This window comes from Saccopteryx bilineata, chromosome X (assembly GCF_036850765.1).
Source record: "Saccopteryx bilineata isolate mSacBil1 chromosome X, mSacBil1_pri_phased_curated, whole genome shotgun sequence".
Lineage (NCBI taxonomy): Eukaryota > Metazoa > Chordata > Mammalia > Chiroptera > Emballonuridae > Saccopteryx > Saccopteryx bilineata.
The window spans coordinates 139,668,158-139,690,423 of NC_089502.1; the positions used below are offsets into that span (position 1 = coordinate 139,668,158).

General features: G+C 48.0%; 1 protein-coding gene across 6 annotated transcripts; it reads right to left on the reverse strand.

Annotated features, from left to right (window-relative positions):
* Positions 1-7,364: 7,364 nt before the first annotated feature.
* MSL3 (MSL complex subunit 3) lies at positions 7,365-20,589 on the reverse strand. 6 transcript variants are annotated; one of them, XM_066249323.1, is made up of 13 exons: positions 20,402-20,589; positions 19,017-19,099; positions 18,542-18,637; positions 18,116-18,276; positions 17,479-17,564; positions 16,487-16,609; positions 15,686-15,846; positions 14,835-14,993; positions 13,439-13,701; positions 12,715-12,824; positions 9,947-10,046; positions 9,318-9,402; positions 7,365-8,148 (listed from the first exon to the last, which is right to left on the reverse strand). In XM_066249323.1, the coding sequence occupies exons 1-13, from the start codon at positions 20,501-20,503 to the stop codon at positions 8,049-8,051; spliced, it is 1,629 nt and encodes a 542-aa protein (XP_066105420.1). In that variant the 5' UTR covers positions 20,504-20,589; the 3' UTR covers positions 7,365-8,048. The 6 variants fall into 6 exon arrangements, with proteins under 6 accessions (XP_066105420.1, XP_066105416.1, XP_066105415.1 ...); XM_066249319.1 differs by having other exon boundaries at positions 18,116-18,207; positions 20,402-20,588; XM_066249318.1 differs by having other exon boundaries at positions 18,116-18,210; positions 20,402-20,588.
* Between the last annotated feature and the right edge of the window lie 1,677 nt (positions 20,590-22,266).

Sequence of the window (22,266 nt, forward strand, 5' to 3'; positions counted from 1 at the left end):
TTTCAACCAGGGAGAGGGTCAGTCGCAGTAACTGGTCTGGACAGCAAGTTGGCACCTGGGTAACGAAGCCTATCAGCGTTGTAGACAGTGCGTGTTGCTACTTGTGGAGCGGCGCGCCGCGGCCACCGGCCTGCTGCGGACCGGTGCTTGGCGGAAGGGGCCGCTGGGGCTGAGGTTCCGATTTCAGAAGACCGGGCGCCGCCCCGGAGGCCGCTCTGAAAGCAGGTACTGCCCCCAGGGCGAGGTGCGAGCCCGTGGCAAGCCCTGCGCGTGCGTCCTCCGCCACCTCTCCCGCGCCCTCTACTGGCAGAAGCCGGAATCCAGCCGGCATTCTCGAATGTGGGGCACTGGCTCCCCTTTACAGAAAAACACAGCACTGCAGAGAGCGGTGCGTGGAAAACTGGAGACACCTTGAAATGTCTTTATAAAACTTCCCTCAAGGGTACAAAATATACTGGATACCCCCAAACCAGAGCCTTGATTCCAAAAAGCTTAAAGGACAGAATTGTAAAACTAGCATCAGATGTTCCATTTAGTGATTCCCAGGAACAAGCAAGTTCGTGGATGTTACTTTTTTTCGATCTTGCCTTTGTGATTGGTTGACTTGGAAGTTTTAAGGACAAGGATGTCGTTTTCCAGTAGTTTTATTTCTCCTCATTTTTTAATACAAAATGCATGCTAGAGTCTTACTTCTACAAACCAGCAATTCTGATAGCCTGTTCTGAGAATTTTAAACTAAGAGCAGCTGCATTACAGGGCATCTATAATGTAACCTGCCATAAATCGAAAAACCTCGGGCAGCTTTCAAATACGGTTACACACTGAAAGCAATCGGGGATGTTGACATCATCTTGTTAGATCAGCTGGTCCGGACTGAGCCCAAAAGACAAAGGGCGCGGGGCGCACACAATTTCTGGAGAACGTCGATCATGAGGACAGTCTCCTCGTGTACTAATTCACTTATGACAGGGGATGTGTAAAACCTAAAAACTGTTAGCTACTTGCTGCATATGCAACAAGAGTGATTTTCTCCTGTTTAGAGACAGTATTGTTAGACCTAACCTTGATCACAGCATGCATGGTGTGCTTGTGAGATCATGTCTTAGCATGGCAAAACCCGAGTTTTTAAACTTGCCCTTTGCACTAAGAAGAGAAGAACTGATTTGTCTTATTGAATAATAAACCCGAGACCCCTCAGAAAGTATTGAATGCAGTGCATTTGCCCTATTCAACACAAGGTTTGAAACACTTGTTGGATGACCCATCCACTCTTCTCCACAATGTCAATAGTTACCCTGGAAACCGATTAGTGAGCAAAGGAACAGACCATCACCTCTTCCCCTGCTGTAATTTATTAAGTTATTTTTCAATTTCCGAGACCCCTCAAATAACAATTCCCAATACTGCATAAAAACACTGGGGGGATGTGTGAGATGAAGGAACATGGCATGTTCTGAAGTGGTATCAAGTTTTCATCCAGTTTTGCTCTACGTTTAGCTCCCTGTGTTATAAATCAGTCCCACCTACGAATGGCCTGAAACTTAACACCTGGTAATCTTATAAAGCCAGGTCCCTGCCTAATGGGGTAACGTTAGACTCCAGTAAATGTAAAAGAGCATGTGTCTGAGCATCCGGCAATTCTGGCTGTATGACCGAGCAAGACTGGCATTTGGATACAGGGACTCTGGGGGTTTGCAGCAGTTAGTAAAAGGGGCACTTGGAAGCAATCTGAATGTCCACCAATGGTACAGGAATTAAAACAGGGTGATACATCTGTGAGAATCTCTGCTTAGATAGCAGTTAAAAGGATTGAACTAAATGTGCAGATATATAAAAACACAAATTGATGCCGTTATGTATATGTACATATGTATTATAAGTGTCATATAGGTATACGTATATCTGTGTGTGTACATACAGTGTGTCCGTAAAGTCATGGTGCACTTTTGACCTGTCACAAGAAAGCAACAAAAGACGAAAGAAATGTGAAATCTGCACCAAATAAAAGGAAAACTCTCCCAGTTTCATTTGTATTCAGTGCAGTTCAATGTGGGCTCACGCACAGATTTTTTAGGGCTCCTTAGGTAGCTATCCCGTATAGCCTCTACAGACTCGTCACTGACTGATGGCCTACCAGAACGGGGTTTCTCCACCAAACTGCCGGTTTCCTTCAACTGCTTATCCCACCGAGTCATGTTATTCCTATGTGGTGGCGCTTCGTTATAAACGCGCCGACATTCACATTGCACTTTGGTCACGGATTCGAATTTAGCGAGCCACAGAACACACTGAACTTTCCTCTGTACCGTCCACATCTCGACTGGCATGGTCGTGGGCTGCTCCGCTGTCTACACGGTGTTACGTCATCATCTGCGCATGCACACATGCTGCCACATCATCCTACAGAAACTGGGAGGGTTTTCCTTTTATTTGGTGCAGATCTCACATTTTTATCGTCTTTTGTTGCTTTCCTGTGACCGGTCAAAAGTACACCATGACTTTACAGACACACTGTACAGTATTTTTTTTATTAAAACCTAGGTGTATTATGGACTCTATGCCTATTTTGCATCCATGTAGAGGAGAAATGAGAGCTCCAGCGGGCACGGGTGGGGGCTTGCCCACATCTGGACCCCTTTACATGCCGGGTCTCCCCACATTTCTCTGCAAGCACAAAACCTTCCTCTCACCCCATGTAGGCCAGCAAGCCAGGGGACGAGCCACCTCTGGTGGCAGCCCTCAGTCACTAGCACCAGACTTGGAGTTTCAGTGCTCTTGGAGGTGGGTGGTAGAAAGGTAGATGGCTCAGAGGTGTGCAGGCTCTGAGGTATGTGGAGGCCTGGAGGCCTGGACTGAACCGGCCCCGCCCCATCTCGTGGGGCCCCGCCTCATCTCATGGAGGCCTGGAGGCCTGGACTGAACCGGCCCCGCCCCACCTCATGGGGCCCCGCCCTATCTCCTGGAGGCCTGAACTGCCCGCCCCATCTTCTGCTGCTCTGCACCCCTCCCTGCTGGTGGGCACTAGCTTCCTCTCGCTTGTCATTGGTCAATGCACCGAGAGCGCACCCCTCCCCTCGCTAGACCTTTCTCCAGATCAGAAACCTTGGAGTCACATTCGGGACATTCGTCCTTCTGTCCTCATTCGCCAGGCAGTGACCCTGGGTCCTGCCAGTTCTTCTGTTGGAGCTGCTGGGTTTGGTCCTCTCTCCCAGCCCAGCCCGGGCACCTGTCTCGGCAGCCTCCCCGTTGTCGGCCCCATCCCCAGTTCGGTCTACTCTGATCCCTTCTCTGCAGTCACCACAAGGATCTTTCTGAAACACAGGCCTGACTGCACACCCCCTCCCGGGAGACTTCTGGTCCTCAGAGGCCATTTCCCCGGAGAGGGCGCCTAGTGGAGCCACGCTGTAGCCTGTGCTCCTCCTGGTCTGGCGGCCCAAGGCGGTTTTCACCTCCTTGCCAGCCTAGGTCTAAGTAACTCAATACCCTAGGCCTCCGTTTCCTCAGCTGTGAAGTGCAGATAATACGTGCCCAGTACAGAAGATTGTTGTGAGGGTCAAATGGAGTAAGGTCTATCCAATGTTTACAGACTGGGTTATGCATATTCCGGTGGGTGGGTGTGCGCGCGCGTGTGCACATGCATGCAGCAATGTGCCAGGGAGCACAGAGAATTGCAGGATAAACTTGAGGCACTTTCTTATATCAGTTTTACTCAATTCTTGAGACCCAGTATTTACTTATTTATGTATTCATTTATCCAATATACAGTGTGTCTGTAAAGGAAATAAAAGGAAAACCCTCCCAGTTTCAAACCTATTCAGTATAGTTCTATGTGGGCTCACGCACAGGTTTTTTAGGGCTCCTTAGGTAGCTATCCCGTATAGCCTCTACAGACTCGTCACTGACTGATGGATGGCCTACCAGAACGGGGTTTCTCCACCAAACTGCCGGTTTCCTTCAACTGTTTATCCCACCAAATTATGTTATTCTTGTGTGGTGGCACTTCGTTATAAACGCGCCAACATTCATGTTGCACTTTGGTCATGGATTCGAATTTAGAGAGCCACAGAATACACTGAACTTTCCTCTGAACTGTCCACATCTCGACTGGCATGGCCGTGGGCTGCTCCGCTGTCTACACGATGTGACGTCATCATCTGCGCATGCGCACATGCTGCCACACCATCCTACAGAAACTGGGAGGGTTTTCCTTTTATTTGGTGCAGATTTCACATTTCTATCGTCTTTTGTTGCTTTCCTGTGACCGGTCAAATGTGCACCATGACTTTATGGACACACTGTATATATCTACACATATATGTATGTCTATAAAAAGATGAAGAGTAGTTGAGTAAGGAGTTCCCTGTGTACAATCTGAGTCCACACCTCAAAATCAAGGTAGTGTTACCTCTGGGAAAGGGACAGGACAGAGAGAGGTCCAGGTTATAGCAAAGGGAATTTCAGTGAAATCCAAATGTCTTCTTTTTAATACAATGGCTGGGAACAAACCTTACAAAATAATAACAGGGCTGTGTCCGGATAGCTCCGACGTTAGAGCATTGTCCCGGAGCAGAGGTGCTGGTTTGAGCCCTGGTCAGATGTTAGAGCATTGTCCTGGAGCAGAGGTGCTGGTTTGAGCCCTGGTCAGACGTTAGAGCATTGTCCCGGAGCAGAGGTGCTGGTTTGAGCCCTGGTCAGGGCACATACAGGAACAGATCGATGTTCCTGTCTCTCCCTCTCCCTCAAATCAATAAGTAAAATTTTAAAACATCTACTTTCTTTAAAAAACATAATAGTTGTTAATTTCATGGTGAAAACATTTTATGTTCTTTTTTTGTGTTCTGCAAACTTTAAATTTCTTACAAAAGAAAACGTTGTGCTAGCTACAAGATTTCAAAGACACGCAGCTTTCTCTCTCTATTTCCTTTCTTGTTATATGAGCACAAGAGCGGGTACATGTCCTTTGGTTAGTTAATGGCTTCTGAACATTCCAGAATTTCAGCAATTTCAGGCCAGGCAATGAAGTGTGAGCTGCTCAATACGGTACAAAACATACACACCACAAAGGCACATTAATGTTAGCTATTTCTGCCTAACAAACCACTGCAAAACACAATGGCTTAAAGCAATATGCATTTATTATTGATAAACGATATGTGGGTCACCGGCTGTCTGCTAAACCAGGCTAGGCTTGGCACATCTTAGTTGGCTTGTGCATGTATCAGTAGTGGGCTGCTAGATATAGGCTGGGGGCTGGCTGCTCTAACATGGTTTACTTAACTCACATGCCGAGCAGTCAACTGGTTGTTGGCTGGGTGACGAGAATAAGTAGACAGCCTTTCTCTTACCCAGCAGGTTAGTTCAGACTTGTTCACATCTCAAGCTAGATTCCAAAGGAACAAAAGGAAGTGAAATCACTTCTGCCATATTTTTGTGGCTAAGGAAAGTTGCAAAGCCAGACTAGTCAGGATTCTGTACCTAGCATAACAGCTCCCTTGATATGAGCTGTTGTAAAGTCACTCTCAACACAAGAAATAAAAAGTACAGACCAAATTCAGGGGACAGGAAAATAGATCCTACCTCTTAAGAGAAACTGCAAATTCAAATTTCAAGGGACAGGGACATGGCATGTATGGTGTGTGTGTAAAGATTTGGAAACATTTAAATCTGTCTACCTTTGGACCACCAAATTAACAATGGTGCAATGATTAGTTAAGGTTTATGTGCTGTAAATATAAAAGACAAGGTGAATTATATATCAGAAGAAAATCTGACCAAGTTTTCTCTCCAAGAGAGTGCTTTAGGTTTTCAGACTTCGTTTTATGTACTGCCCAAACACATTTAAACAGTGACCATCCTGACACTAATGGCTATGTTTCTGGACAGCTCAAAAATAAGCTCACCCCAAATTCTTTTCTGGATAACAGTCAACAATTAATAGAGGCTGATGACTTGACATTTTCTCCAATGTCCCCTTTACAATAGTGAAGACTGGGCAGTAAATAGTACTGAGGCCGCTGGAATTCCCCTGTGCCAAAGCAGATCTCCAAAACGACTTAGTAAATCGTTCCACTGAAGGCTGTAAACCCAAGTGAGAATAGTACAAATCAACAGGAAAACACAGCCAAGTACTTTACTACCCACGGTTTTTCACGACCTTCTAGAATGATGGAGACTGATGTTGTAAAATGCTAAAACATGACAACTTATGAAGATAAACTGGTTCCGATTTGCATTATTCTTATTTTTACTGTCACTCACCTGTTTATTAACCTTTTTTTGCTTAGATCATAACATCAGTATATACTTGTCCCTTATATCCTGCCATGCAGAATTTAGAAGTCAAGGAAGTTTGAAGACCTGTCACCTCCACGTTCCCTTAGGAAGGAAAGTGTATGAAGGTGCAGCGCTGGGTCTTCTGGACTTCGGGGGAGCGTGACCTCAGTGGAGCAGAGAAACCTCGGCTGGCCTCGGGCCATGGCACGTGAAAGGAACTCTTCATTCTTAGAAAGTGAATTAACTGTAAACTCAAGGCATAGAAGTTCATAAGTGCTCCAACAAGAGACAGGCTGTGTCATTTCACTGGAGACATTTAACAAGCAGATTTTTGTAAGGGAGCCTTTTTCCGTTTCCAGCCAGGAAGAATTACCGGTTACACGTTTTCAACTCTCTGGAGCACGCTGCAGGGGCACCGACTTTGAACAGATACCGCATAAAGCAAGTGGAGATGACACTTAGCGCGAATCCAAAAGCTACGCCAGATTAGATAGCAACAACCTGAGGTCTTAGCAACTAAGTGCACTAAGATAATGCCGAAACCAACTCTGATTTAAAGGTCCGATTCTCACTAGTCAGTATATGCAGAAGTTTCTCTGCTGGAACCATTTACAAATTTTTTCAAACATTTCTTGTGGCCCTTGTTATTCATAACCAGTGATCTTTGGAAATGAAGATCAACTGAGCTGAGCAAGAAGGCACGTGCTCTATTTAAGGCTTGGACGGTATTGGCATCCCTTGAATGGAGTTGGGATTTTCTTAAACACTGTGTGGGAGGGGAGGGGAGGCATGTGAGAGACTAAGATGAGGACCTGAAGGGTGCTCTGAGAGACCACCAGCGGGCTGCGATGGAGGGGACCAATGTGTCAGACGTAGACCGGCCCAGAAGGCAGCGACAGAGAAGGGCTGTACCAACTTCCAGTAAGCACCTTCTAGTCAAGCTGCCAAGTGACACAAAAGACGGAAAACCAAAAGCATTAACAAAAAAGGCACAAAGGTCAAACGAAATCAAACAAACAATTAGAAGTCAGCAAGTTACCTTACTGCTCCTTTGCAATAAAGAAAGAGGCCAGGCCAGAGTGGAGACTCGCTCTCTTGGGTCTTTCCAACAAGACGGGCTCTGCTTTATTTAGAACATCAAAAATAACATTACACAGAATGGGAACCATAAACTACACCACGAAGTACAGCGGTAAAATCTCAAACAAGTCAGGCAAGGCTTTTTTTAGATCACCAAAAATAAGATTTTACAGAAAGGGAACTATAAAGCAAGTGTATAGCTGCACATTTCCTTTTGCCTTCAATATCAACTCCCTGTAAAATATTTTGGTAATACTTTGCAGTTTCCAAGAAAAACTAAAATTTGTTGGACAGAGTTACTCAGTCCCATCATCAGAATGAAAACGTTTTGCAAAAGAATTTTGCTTAGTGCTAACAAATAACTAAAAATATGCTTATTGCTAACAACTCCAATGTCTACTGAAACAGCCTAAGCTACGCACTTTCATGAACATTTCACTGGGAACACAGCTGTTCTTTCCCCCATCACAGGTGGCATATACAGTGGCTAGGGTGACATGGAGGCTGTTCAGGCACCAAGGAGGTCCTCCTTAACAAAACTAACTACAGTATATGTGATAACTCAAAGAACTGGGCCCGCCTCTGCTAGAGCCTCCCTGGGGTGGGTAGTGCACCTCCCACCGCCCCCCAGTCCTCCACTGGGGACCCAGCACGCAGAGCCGGGCAGGAAGGCTGTCCTCTTAGAGCCACCGCAACTAGTAAGTGGCCCTGGGGTTCTTAGTGCTGTAGTGTGCCTCACAGGCCGCGACGTAGGCAGACTCTGGAAAGAAATCATCATGGTACTCTGCTAAAAACCTGGGGAAAGAAACAATGGCATCAGTGATGACCACAGGAAGGACCCACGTCCAGCAAGCATAGTCTTAACTGCCAACCGCTCTAACACGTCACTCTTTTTTGGCACTAGGAAGAAAGGATGAATATAATCTTGGTGCCTCTATACTGATTACTTTCACTGCATACATCCAACTTGTACGTTAATGACTATTTCCTCAGAATCCTTTCGTTATCAAGTGTACAGACAAAAAGATAGAACCTAAACTCCGCTAGGTAGCAGTCTTGACTATATAAACACCTCTATGCCAACAGGCCTCAGTGACCATTTCTACCTTTCCCTGTTTTAAAAACTATGACAAATAAATCATAAACTCAGCAAATGCCACCTGAAAAATTCACAATGCTTCTAGTGGCTAAGTTACACCGAAGTCGAATGGTATAACAAGCAAGGAGCATTTTGTGCCCTTCTTTGCCACAAGGAAGTGTAAGAGTCCCAGCTTACAGCACTCAAGCACAAACCAGAACACTGACTGACTGCGGGCAGCAGAAGTTACCGTGTGCCCGTTCCAGACTAACACACAGATGCTACCGTGACAGGGAAGGGCCCCAGACTTCACCACAGAGGGCTTAACACTCACTCCCACGGGCCAGTAACGAGCAAGCGAATCAGGCTTCACGTTCCCTCGAGCTCCTCCTATCCCAAATGCCTAAAAATGTAAGGATAAACTCACACACTGTCAACATTAGTCATTCTTTCTTAATGCTGAAGTAAAGCCTCAAATCCAACCAGTAAATGCTAATCTTCAAGTTACTTTACGTACTTGTGACAAAGAGTCTAATACTTAACACACTCCTGAATAAAAAGTACAAAATTATCATTCTTAATCAATTCTACTGTAAAAAATTAATTTTCTTTTTACAAGGTTACCCAGCTGGATTCTTCTAGTGACACAAAAAATACCACCTCCATACAGTGAGTAGCCTTGATTCAGAAAGCAGATAAATCATGGAAAATAGAAACAGCCAAAATCCCCCTAATATTACAACTGCAGTTAGAACCAACTGTACTTAGGTAATACTGCTCGTATTTAAAACATATATTAGAGCTAGCTTCCACATCTGCTACAGAGAAATTCAGGCCAATCACATATACGCAGTAGAGGTAAGTTTTGACACAGTAATAAAAACACCTCAGAAAGAGATCAAAGTGCTTCAGTAAAGCCTTCAGATTCTTCTCAGAAAAGGACATCTTGCCAAGGATTTCTGGAAGTTTCACTGCATTAAAAAGAAAAGCAAACCATTTACTATCGGCAGAATCTGACAATGGCTAGCACACACTAGGGATTGTCTGGGGCTCTGTCCTTATTGTGACTGAAATGCACATCTACATTATCGAACGAAAAACTGAGCGAACACAAGGACAGAATAGCGGTACTAACATTACACATACAGGCAGTCCTCAGGTTACAAATGAGATCGGTTCTGGAGGGTTGAAAATGTTCTCAAGGATTTATAAGCATAAGGAGGTAAAAATAAAGACTACGTTAAGATAAACATGTTGCACTTAATCAGTGAATGTAGCCACTCCAACTTACATCCACATTCAACGTGCGAGCAGACCTACAGGACCTCTCTGGTCCGTAACTCAGGGACTGCCGTGCAAGTTTTATAAATTTCAGGTTCAGTAAGTACCTTTGTTTTTAATGAAAGGGTGACCTGCCAGGAATTTTCCGTAGACCCCAAGTTGTATACAAGCTAACAAGACTGTTAAAACCAAAAAAACAAGGGGTGGGGGGAAGCAGGGACCAGAATTTCTTACCAAACAATCGCAGTAAGTGTTGAGCCCCGTAAATGCAAGAGGGCGGAGGAGGCTGGTCACCTGGCGGGTAGCTGTCAGGAACCAGTTTCCAGGCGAGGACCTGGGAAAAGCACAGACGGAACGCTCTGTTGTATCTGAACACGCCGTTTGCAGTGCACCTCAGCACCTGGAGGCCCGGCAGAAGTACATGCGCTCGGACTTCCGCAGACTAGCAGGCTGCTGTCACCAATCCCACGTCCCAGCTCCCAGCCCGTCTGGCACCTCAGAACTTGCTCTGCAGCTGGACCAGAGACGGGGAGGAAACAGTGACAACAAACCACACGGCAGTTCGGAAGGGACCTGTCCGGTCCGACTTTCGTGCCGGAGCTCTGTGTGGGCGTGATCTCGGGAGGAACGGGGTATAATGGGCTATGCTGAACAGGATCAAGCTACAGGGTAAGCGCAACGCGATACTTGCAAAAAGGTAAATACACAATATAAAATACTGTGCATAATTATTATGGAAATACACACAAAAAAGTACCAAGAAGTGTACACCGAAATGTCAATGTTCATTTCTTAGTGGTGGAATTATGGTACAGGGACATGGAGAAAATATAGATATATGTTTTCCATACAGACTATACATTAGCATATATAATATATTATACTTTTCTACTATCCTTTTTCAAAACATTTTTGCCTTTTAAATCAATCACAGGACCCTTCTTGGCTACATGGAGATACTTCTAACCACAAAAAAACTAGAATTATATGTATAGGAAAAATATACCACCGTATCAAAATAAACAAAAGCTTATAAAAATAAATAAAAGTCGGGGGGGAGACTTAAGATTAGATGAAGGAAATATCTGCTTTCCTAATCTCTAGCAGCTGCTACCTACAACGAGCTGTGGCTGCTGGGCCTCTCCCTTTTCCTGTCGGGACCCTGCTGTGTCCGAGAATGAAGCGGCAAAAGTAACCCAAACACGCTGTCACTGCTGTTTCCAAACCCCTTCATGTCTGCTGTTACATTCACTTTGAAAACTAATTCCCCCACTGAATCAAGTGAAAATAGACATGGAAGCTGAGAATACTGACAATCTGACTCCGCCCAGTAGAGTCACCTCCCCCTACATAGAAACAGGGAAACCGCACCTCGCTCGGGAGATCCACGGAATGTCCTGCTGGCCTAAGACATCCATCTCCTCAGTCCTTGAAACTCTCACTACCTACACCAGGGAAGTGCCCTGATAAACAGAGCTTCACAACCCAGTTTCCCTGCCTGTGAAATGGAAACCTGGTGGCCAGGCAGGAAGCTGAGGTAATTCAGGGCAAGTGCCTGGCATAATGCTACATACAGCAGGCCTTCAGAGGGATGGCTATTCATATTATTGGTAAGGATGGGGTTTGTATTTGTAAGTGGTTGGAATAGCAAAAAAGGAACATCTCATCACAATGAAAACTATCTGATTTGAAATCTTCGTGTCCACGTGTAATTGGAACACAGGCTGCTCATTCATTACGTAGTGTCATGGAGACTTCTGCAGCTGCGCAGCTTGTGAGGCACCGTATAGCCCACCAAGACTCAAGCATTTCCGCTCTGGCCTTTTTCAGATTAAGTGTTCCGATGCCTAGTCAATAAGATGAAAATACAGCAGGTCCTCAGATCATATCACTTCATTATGATGAGATCCCACAGGAATTTAACTCTTGTTTATATCAATTAGCCTATAGTAAGGCTGCTTTTATTTTATGTTGTTTTGCTTCAGGCGGAAGAACCCACCCATGATGTTATGTGAAGACTTACTGTACTCATATTTCAATACTTAAGATAAAAGATGAATGTTGCCTGACAGGGCAGTGGCGCAGTGGATAGAGTGTCAGACTGAGATGCGGAGGACCCAGGTTTGAGACCCTGAGGTCGCCAGCTTGAACGTGGGCTCATCTGGTTTGAGCAAAAGCTCACCAGCTTGGACCCAAGGTCGCTGGCTCGAGCAAGGGGTCACTTGGTCTGCTGAAGGCCCACGGTCAAGGCACATATGAGAAAGCAATCAATAAACAACTAAGGTGTTGCAATGAAAAACTGATGATTGATGCTTCTCATCTCTCTGTTCCTGTCTGTCTGTCCCCATCTATCCCTTTCTCTGACTCTCTCTCTGTCTTTGTAAAAAAAACAAAAAACAAAAAGACGAATGTTGTGTAGGGCTGAAATCCAAACAATTCTTTCCTTTTAGAAACTAAATAGGCCCTGGCCGGTTGGCTCAGCGGTAGAGCGTCGGCCTGGCGTGCAGGAGTCCCAGGTTCGATTCCCGGCCAGGGCACACAGGAGAAGCGCCCATCTGCTTCTCCACCCCTTCCCCTATCCTTCCTCTCTGTCTCTCTCTTCCCCTCCCGCAGCCGAGGCTCCATTGGAGCAAAGATGGCCCGGGCGCTGGGGATGGCTCCTTGGCCTCTGCCCCAGGCGCTAGAGTGGCTCTGGTCGCAACAGAGTGACGCCCCGGAGGGGCAGAGCATTGCCCCCTGGTGGGCATGCCGGGTGGATCCTGGTCAGGTGCATGCGGGAGTCTGTCTGACTGCCTCCCCCTTTCCAACTTCAGAAAAATGCAAAAAAAAAAAAAAAAAAAAAAGAAACTAAATATACAATGCTACATACCATATGAACAATTCTGTTAACATCCACAGCAAAGGCAACATCATACTAAGGAAACCTGATTTCCTCCCACGGGACTGAAACAGCCACACAAGGAAGGACTTGCGGGAGACAGCCAGCCAGACACTAACTGTACCTCATTTATCTCATTGGTTCTTCTGCCTTCAAAGCTGGCAAACACCGTGCTGCCTTCCTTGCTGGGGGTCACAGGGACAGGCGAGGAGGATCTGCTGTGCACAGGCGTCTCTTCAGAAGGAAAAGACGCTCATTATTCACTTACAAACCACATGGCATTGAATGACAGATGCTGGCAGACAGGTACAGAGAGCAGAGAAGTTACTAATCTTTAACAGGAAGACTGTCCTAGTATAAGACAGCACGTACAGCAGCATCTGACCACTCCAAGAAAAGGAGTCAAGTCCTAACAGAAGTCACAGCACGATGACTGGGAAAACAGGACGCCGAGGGAAAGAAGACACACACAAGGGACACAGCGCCGGATCCCAGAGAAGACTCAGAGGAGACACGTCCACAGGGGCAGCAAGTAACCACTGGGTGCCTGGTATCAAGGCCAGGGACAGAGTGCAGAGTGGCTGAACTGGCCGCAACACGGGACTAAAGCAGCAGGTGACGAGCAGCCAACTGCCGGGCCGGGGCCGAGCAGCGCCTCTCTCACTGCGCTGCTCCCGGGCCTGGGAAACGTCCCGGGCCTGGGAAACGCCCCGAGCCTCAGTCTGGGCCAAGCGCGGATGGAATTCCACAGGTGAGTGGGCGAACCTGGGTGGGCTGTGCACCATCCCCGACCCTTCCCCAGCCCCTCTAGTTGTCAGACTCCACCCTGGACCCAGAAGAGGACCTACTCTTTTCCAGGTGCAGGAACAGCTTGGGCATGCTGGCAGATGCATCCTGCTGCCGGCGCTTGGGCTGCGGAGAGGCGCTGCTCTCGGACAGCCGGTCGCTGTTGGCAGAGTGGCGCGTGGAGCGCCGCAGAGACTGCAGGGCCTCGGGCTCCGCTTTGCGCCTTTTCGGGGTGGCCGGTTCCCCGGTGGTCGGCTGGCTCTCTGTGGACTGCGGGGTGGACGGATTCAACAAAGGGGGGCTTGGAGAGAGCTCCTCCTGGCTCCTGCGGAAGAAAGTGGAGTGTCACGCACCCCTAGCCGGTGGGCTCTTGGCAGAGCCTGGAGGGGCTGGCTCTTCCGTGTCCTCCTTCAGACGGACCAGTAAACACACTCTCAGCTCCACCGCAGGAGGGTTATAAACATCCACTCTCAAGTCGGCCGAAACAGGCAGTCTCCGTACAAGTCCCTAAGCACATTCTACCATCTTAACCCTCTCGGCCACTGCCCTCCTGTGTCTGGCCTGCCAGGGGACGCTGACACTGCACTGTTCTGGCTCTCACAACTGGGAAGTACTACTGCATCTAGTGGTGAAAGCAGGCACGCTGCTACAGCTCGCAGGGCGCCCGCAGCAAAGCACAACAAGGTTCCAAACAGCAACAGGGCCAAAGTTCAGAAAACCTGGTCGCAAGAATAAGAAGAGCATGTTATCTCATAACATAACTACCGAAAGCCCCAGTGTGTGCAGACACAGCTCACGAGAGACACTGGGAACCTGCAGTTTGGAATAGGGAACGGGGACACCAATGCAGGCCCCAGTGAGCCGCACAAGCCTTGCACCTGCGGTGACACCCACAGGAAAGGCAGGCAGGCTGAGGACCAGGAGCAGTGAGCCACCAGGGGCGGAACAGACGGAGGGAAAGGTGGCTTCTGCAGCACACGGCCCAGCAGGTGGCCAACACCAGTGGGGCAGCAGGCGAGAGGGAGCAGGGGAAAGCAGAGCAGACCCTGGCTCAGGAACAGGCACGAGGGGAGGGAGCTTATACAGATCACAGCGGACTTCAGGTCAGGGGACTTTTCCCCTCAAAGAACAGAAGTTTGGTCGTGCTCGGCCACTGATGGAACAGAGTGGCGATGCAGCACAGCAGGAAGGGAACTGACATTTACTTGAAGGCCACACGCGGTTGGCCCTTCGTAAACTTCATTAAACAGAAGCTACCCGAGGACACAGATGCTCTTTCCACAATAGAGAGGCAGAAGCAAGGGGTTCAGAAGGCACCTCCCAAGCCTTACAACCAGTGAGGAACTCGAGCCAAACCCACTTCTCCTACCCTTCTCAGACCAAGGTCTCTTCATCCACTGTCTTTGGAAAGGGGGAGGGCGGCCAACATCCCACCACGTTGTCTCTGCTGGCACTTACCTACTAGTGCTTGTCGCGCTCTCCTTAATCGGAAGAAAAAATTTAGACGAAGTCACCTTTTTATACTGAACTTGTTCATATGGGTACAGCAAGACCAGCGGGAGAGTATAATCAAAGGTTATTCGTATTCCGTCCACCATCTCCTTGCAAAGGTCAACACTGAAGGGTTAAAACCAAAAGGCATTAGAGATGCAAGAAACGGCACTTTCCGAAATGTCACAATGCCACTGTACATATTTAATAAGGCAGAGTTTTAAACTACATACTGTACCTATCTATACACAGAAACAACAAACTGAACTCGTAGATGCCGACAAATAATGAAATGGGAACACTGGTTCACAGGGCAGATGCCAGCCAGTGTGACTCACAACACTGAACACAGCATCATGTTCAGTGGCACACGGGCTCCCCGGCACACCGCGACCCCTGGGAGCTGAGGCGTGGGCCCAGGAACAGCGAACACCTGCTCGGATGCCAACGTCTCTACTCCAGCCGAGTCCCGCGTGCCGAGGCGGACTATGAGGAAATAACTCAGATTACGATAAAGTCGAGTGTGTAAACAAGCGAGAACAAAATTCTCATTGCTCATTCTGGTGCTTCTCAAGGAAGAGTTATGTCCCTAAATTGTACCACTGAACAAACTGGTCTCGGTGTGGCATCCAGACCAGATACAGTTATTGAACGTTTCAAAGGGATAATACTTTGATAATGAACTGTATATTAAGTGATATATTGTATGAATTCATAGTAACGGAAATGGAGACAAGCGTTACCTCCTCTCAATGAAAATCACTTCTCTAACACACAGAGAGCGAGCCAGGAGCCGCCCAGCCCTCTCCTCTACTTACTTCTTTTCTGCTGGGATATAATGCACATTCATGGTGGCATGCGACATGGCGTGATGGTGACGAGGTCTCTCAGTGGCCGAAAAGGCTGCATTGATAGCAAAATGCTTCACGTAGGATTCCAAAATAGTTATGATGTTGGTCTGGCACGGAAGTTTCACTAACTGTGAACAAAAAGGCACACAACTGATGCACTCACCCCACTACAGAAACTGTCCACTCCAACAAACAGTAGTCCTGTCTGTATCACTTTTTAACCTCAAAAATAAAGCCTACTCTGTTCAAAGAGAATCTTTCAAATTGCGTGTTCTGTCTACTGATCATATCATCATGTAGACTGCAGCATTTTTTCAATAAATGCAGGCAGTGATTCTCATGTTAGTGATCCATTAGAACCACCTGCGGAACCCTCTAGGCCTGTACTGACAGCCACCCCCCACTGCACATCAATCCCGTCTTACCCTCCGGGTGGAAACCAGGCATCAGGTCTCTGCGAAGCACCCTAGAGCAGTGCTTTTCAACCACCAGGCAGCAGACCATTGGGTCTGCAATCTCCATATAACTGCAGGGTGGTTAACTCTTTGGCAGACCAGTGGTTGGAAAACACTGCGAGGAGTCTAGTGGGAGCCGGGGCTGGGGAAGACTGTGCAGCAGAGCGCCCCCATCAGTACAAACCTAACACAGAAATGCCACTCCTCCCAGGCATGGCGCTCAGTTGTGTGAACCTGGGATTACCAATAGGGCTGAACGACCGTTCCACTGTAGACCCACGTGCTGTGCGCGGCCCCCTGCTGCCCCGTGTACCCGCTTCCTCCTGTTGATGTAGTAGCAGTCGTCCTCCAGCTTCTTCTTCAGAACCTCGGGGATGTCTATAGTTATTGCTCTCTCTTCCATTGCCCTCTTCATGTGCAGCTCCAGTCCTGCCTTCTGCAACGTCACAGTTCCATAGTTTCAGTTTCTTAAAAGAGTAGAGTCTATCTCCAAAGGACTAACACATGAGAGCCCACTAAGACACAAACCCAGTTAAGTCTCAACATCCACACCAATAATGATACATGTTCTCATGAAAAGTACATTAAAGTCCAAAACTTAACCTCTTCCAGGATAATCACCCCACTGCAAACGCTTACTTTCTTTTCTCCTCATTTAATTTTACCAGTAGGATTCACATCAACTTTGAAGACAGACAGAAGATGATAAACTTTAATACGCAACATTTAAAAATAGTTCACAGTATAAAAATAAAGTTCACAATTTCACTAAAAAGGAAATGCTATGATTTGTGGAAATACTTTACGGCTATAGAGAGCCGCTGACAGGTTCACATGGTGACTATAAATAAAAGTTCCTTTCCCTTAAATACCAAGTATAGCCTGACCAGGCGGTCGTCCAGTGGATAGAGTGTCAGCCTGGGATGCAGAGGATTGAAGTTCGAAACCCTGAGGTCACTGGCTTGAAGCCCAAGGTCGCTGGCTTGAGCAAAGGGTCACTGGCTTGACTGGGAGTCCCACTTGAGTGGGACTGCCAATCAAGGCTCATATGAGAAAGTAATCAACAAGCAACTAAGACGCCACAACAAAGAATTAATGTTTCTCATCTCTCTCCCTTCCTGTCTGTCCCTGTCTCCCTCTCTCGCTAAAAAATTAAATAAAATCAATAAAGACATAAATAAATACGAAGTATAACTTTATAATACTTGGTTAAAAATGTAATTTTATAAGATGATTACAATCGGAGAATTTTACCACTAAAATATATAGCAAAGACAAAGAATTTTCACAATGAAAACTTTTTACCGCTTTAGTCTTTTCTTCAGTGTCACTTTCGTCACTTACTGCTTCATCCTTTTCTTCGCTACTGTTGTCAGAGGAAGTGCTTATCGCTAGAAGAGACAAACATGATCAGGAGAACCCGTAATATGTGTCCCTAAGTCTCCCCATTGTCTAAAGTGGCATGTGTCCTACCGCTAATAATAAACACAGTCCCACATGTGTTTTAAATGCTGAACACGAATGCTGTACCTTTCAAAATAGGAATTTATTTTGAAAAATATAGCACTAATTTCAATGAACGCAAAACCACCCAAGAAAATGATCTGAAAGTGTTGAGTTACCTAGGATTCTATGGTTATGTGTTGCATTGGAAAGTGAGCCAAGGCCCTGAAGATACCAATAAGAACACATGAGAACAGACCCCAAAGGGATGAGTATAAAGACCCTGGCACAGAAGGCCGTGATCAGGGGCATGACTGATGAAGACTAATTCCTGACGCTTTCCTTAACTGTCAAAAACAAAAGGGGCAAATATTATGTGTAATAAGCTCAAAACATTTCCCTGTCTGTAATTTCAATGATTCCTCCCTCTTCAATCCTGCAGTAGGAAAGGACTAGGTAAAAGTGCTTTTAACCAGAGAGAGTAAGTCAAGCCGCTCACAGTTCTCATCCTTTTTATCCTTTTCTTCAACGGGGAGGCTTCTTAAGACAGAATCAACACCAGGCAAGCGGCAGCGTTTCTTCTTCCTCCCTCTGCTTCTGGGGAAAGGAGCGCAACGAGAACCACAGCTGAAGTGCATTTTAATGTTGACCGACATGGGTCTGGAGGTAAAAAACCAGTGATGACAACAGTTTCTTAAGCACTTGACAAATACTCCAACTTTAGAACATGAACGAGGATCTCCATTCCAGATTATACAATACCCTCTCAGAAAACACAGCTGTTACAATAAAACGGAAAACTCTCCTCCCCAACACACTTTCCATAGTCAAAATGCATAATAAACCACGTTTACATTTTTACTTTTATATCATGCAAATTCTATCACTAAGAGAAAACACATTTGTCATGATTTTTGATTCTCACAGGCGAGCTACAGCTTTTCTTGCCAATTTACGCTGTAATCTCCGATTTTCATCGGTGTCACGGAGGACATGATCTTCGGCTGCCCACCTATCCCAGCTAAAAGAGAAAAAAAAAACAAAAAAGGATGTAAAATTCAGTGTTTTAGCTTGCTATGAAAGTGTCCCAGAATTACATACATTTTAGAAAACTATGTAAATATTTTAAAAATCACTAGAAATGCGAATAAACTGAAAAAGGCACTCATTTAGACATAGAAGCAACTGGAGTTTCCAGAATTACCCACAGAGAACCCAAATCCAATCGGCTTAAAAGTAATTATTCTTCTGAATAGGCAAGATTTGTTTAAAAAGCAAAAACAGGAAAACAGGACATGAAACTTTTCTACAAGTGTTTCTAAAACTTAACAAAGGAGTTTGTAATGCTCCTGTGCTGCAGAAACGATCAATTTTCAGTCCGGTTTAACAAGGACACTCACCTTCTGTTCCAACCATTAAAATGTATCAGATATTCTGGGATCTTTCTGCCTTTTTCGTCTTTCCCAACAATAACATCGACAATCTGAAACCAGAAAATATTGTCCACAAATGATTGAACATACAGAACACTAGAGGTTAGATCAGGAAAACTAGATCATAGACCTTCTTCTAAAAGAAAAGAAAGCATTCACTTTCACTCCTTTTTCAGACCGAGAGCTGGGCTGAAACATTTTTCCTTTCAATTACATGTTTTTCCTGAGTGGATGCCTCAAAATAGGAAACATCCCTCCAATCTCCCCGTGATTGGTTTCTGAGTGCGGGACTCGGTGCAGCTTCTAAAGCCATTGGCCAGACAATCTGTCACTAAAGAGTCCTGGCCAGACCAGAGAGCTGCAGCCCTGAGACCTCTGGGAGTTGTAGTCTGCCCGGCGCCGCTGCGTCCAGGGCCAGATGGCTGGCAGATTACGCCATCCCTTCTAGCGGTGCCGCCAGAGGGAACATCTGGGGCAAATGACGGGGCGTGTCACCCCTGAGGAGACTAAAGGCGGGGAGGGAGGCGAGAAAGCAAACAGAAAATAGAGACTACGGTTGCGGGTGCGGAACCCTAAAACCGCAGAACCCGGTGGCCTTGGGAAGTCGCCCAAAGAGCAGCGCGGCGCAGACGCACCTGGGGCCCCCGGTCAGGCCCCAGAGCCGGACTGAGATGTCCACTCCCTGTCGCCACCCAGAGCTAAGGAGCTGCAGATGTGGCTCCGTCCCCCGCAAACCCCCTAAAACTTAAGTGATGGGCACAGGGCGCGACTCAGGGATGGAAGACAAAAATGTAGGAAGGCCCTGAGGGAAAAAAAAACACCGGGTCAAACTAACCCTCGGGGCCGACGGGAGGGGCCCAAACACAATTGGGGCCCCAGGACAACGACATCGCGAGTTGACAGCCCACGATATGGTGCTATATATTAGGACCTGGGTCGGTGGGTCAGGGCGTCACACGGGAGCCCACGCGGCGCTCCGCGCAGGATGAGAAGACATTTAACGCGCCATCCGTTAGGTTTCCTAGACAGGCGGATCTCACTGACGTCACGTGAGCAAACAGACGCGCGACCACAGACTCGCGATACCGCAGGAGCGAGATTTCAAAAGACGCGTGCGCAGATCCGTGCGCCGGACGGAAGCGGAAGCGTGCCGGCCCCGACCTCCCCGCGCGGCGTCCGCGAGCGCTCCCTGCCGTCCGCGCGGCACCGCGCAGGCCCAGGAGTCACGGGCAGGGAGCCCCGCGGCCCACGGCTTCCCCTGCTCGGCGCTGCCATCCGCACCCTCACCCGCACCCGCATCCCGTCCGGGGGCCCCCGCCCCGCGCCTCCTCCCTGTCCCTCCGCGGCGGCACCTTGGCATCGTACAGCACTCGCGCCTTGGTGGGGTCAGGCTCGAAGCACAGCACTTTCTCCCCTGAGTGGAATTTAAATTTCATGCCCTCGCTTGCGCTCATTTGCTCATCGTGGCGGAGGGCGAGGCTCCGGGGCGGGCGGAGCGCGCGCGGTGGGGAACGGGGGTTGGGGGCGGGGAGGTGGTGCTCTGAGGCGGGGGAGGGAGGGAAGGGACGGGGAATGGCGGAGGCCACGGCCGCCCCGCCCTCGGTCCCGCCTCTGCCCGCCCTAAGCCCCCGCTGGACCTCGGAGCCGCCAGGCGCGCGCTCCGTGCCCTCCCCACCGCGAGGGTGACCCCGCGAGTTCTCCCGGGCTCAGAGAGGTTGCGATCGGGAGGCGCCTGCCGTGGCCAAGGTCCTCCTGCAGAGCGTGCCCTCCCGCCCTCGTGGGAAAGGCTACCGATGTGGGCTGCTCCCACGGTGTCATCACGCCGGCTCACGCTCTGCAGCCGGGATGTGGGAAGTTCTTAAATAGAGCCCGCCTGGGGTGGACTTGGCGGTGGGGCAGCCTGCCCACCGCTGCTGTCCTGAAGCCCCCTGGTCGCGCCCCGCCGGCCACCTTAGCAGGGCTACGAGCCCCCTGCGTGGTTAATCGCGGAGGACCTGGGGCTGGAGGCAAGTGTGGATGGCAGTGGCCTTGGCGGCAAAGGGTAGTGAGGGAGTGAATAAAGCACTAAGGCAAACCTGGGCGAGCACTAGCCGACGGCAGGCCAGGAGCTCCCCGGTGACAGCGGGTGAGCAGTGGGCGGTGAGTCTGATGAGTCCTTTCCAGGTCCTTTCCCATCTTGAGTCTTGGCTTCCGCGTGGTTTCCCAACTCCCGGCTCTCAGAGTTGCTCCCTCAAGGTTTGTCTTCCCCAATACTTTGGAAACTAAGCCTGGCGTGGGTAGCTCAGTTGGTTAGAGCGGAGTCCTGATACACCAAGGTTATGGATCCCATTCTCGGTCAGGGCGCATAGAATAATCCAATGAATGCACAAACAAGTGGAACAACAAACTGATCTCTTTCCCTCCCTCCCTCTAAAATCAATAAATAAAAAAAGTAAAAAAATAATAATAAGAGGAAAACTAAAGGTAGACCCCTCTGCTAGACTGGTACTAGCAGGTACCCACACAGAGGCTGTGTTCAGGAGACATTTGATGAACGAATGACAGGTGCTGGGAGATTCATGAAGGGCAAACTTCCAGAAACAGAAGACAGGCTCCTATATTCTCTCCCTTTTCAGGAACGTCAAGTTTTGGGGCTCTGCAGTTTCTGGATTCAGATCCGACTGAGACTGGCTTTGAGGCTCCGAGGTGTAGTGAACTGCCAGTTCTCCACGCTCTGGGCTCTTCTTGCCTCCAGGAATTTGCACTTGCCTCCCCCATCACTGGGTTTCTGGGTCACATCCTTCGCCTTTCTGGTGGGCCATGGCCCAGAGTAAAACCTTCAAGCTTCCCTAGATGAATCATATACTCCAGCATTCCCTCCCAGGCCTCTAACCATTTCTTGCAACAAAAGGGGGCTGTTCCTTTGGGAAATGCCCTCTCTCGGGTGCTCAGCTGCTTGAAGCAGGGAGGACAGGGCTGCCACAATAAATGTTTAATGAAACAACGGATTACGGATTTAGGAAACAGTTGACAAAACTCAGTGACCTATTGGATGTGAAAGGGGAGAAGGAAGGAGGAGTCTTGGGAGACTCAGGGATGTTTTTGACAGAGTAAGTTGGGTGAGGGATAGGTCCATTGACCAGAATAATGGTTACCAGAGGAGGAGTAGATTGGGGAAAGACGGCCAGACAATACAGTGGAAAAGCCACAACTGGAGCCGTGATTCCTCTTCAGGTTG

Coding starts and splice junctions, on each gene's coding strand:
- MSL3 (XM_066249323.1), bottom strand. CDS start 20,503: ATGAGCGCAAGCGAGGGCATGAAATTTAAATTCCACTCAGGGGAGAAA. Junction 17,565..18,115: donor GGATAAAAAGGATGAGAACT/GTGAGCGGCTTG, acceptor TGTCTCTTCTAG/CGATAAGCACTTCCTCTGAC. Junction 13,702..14,834: donor AGCGCGACAAGCACTAGTAG/GTAAGTGCCAGC, acceptor TTTCTTCCGCAG/GAGCCAGGAGGAGCTCTCTC.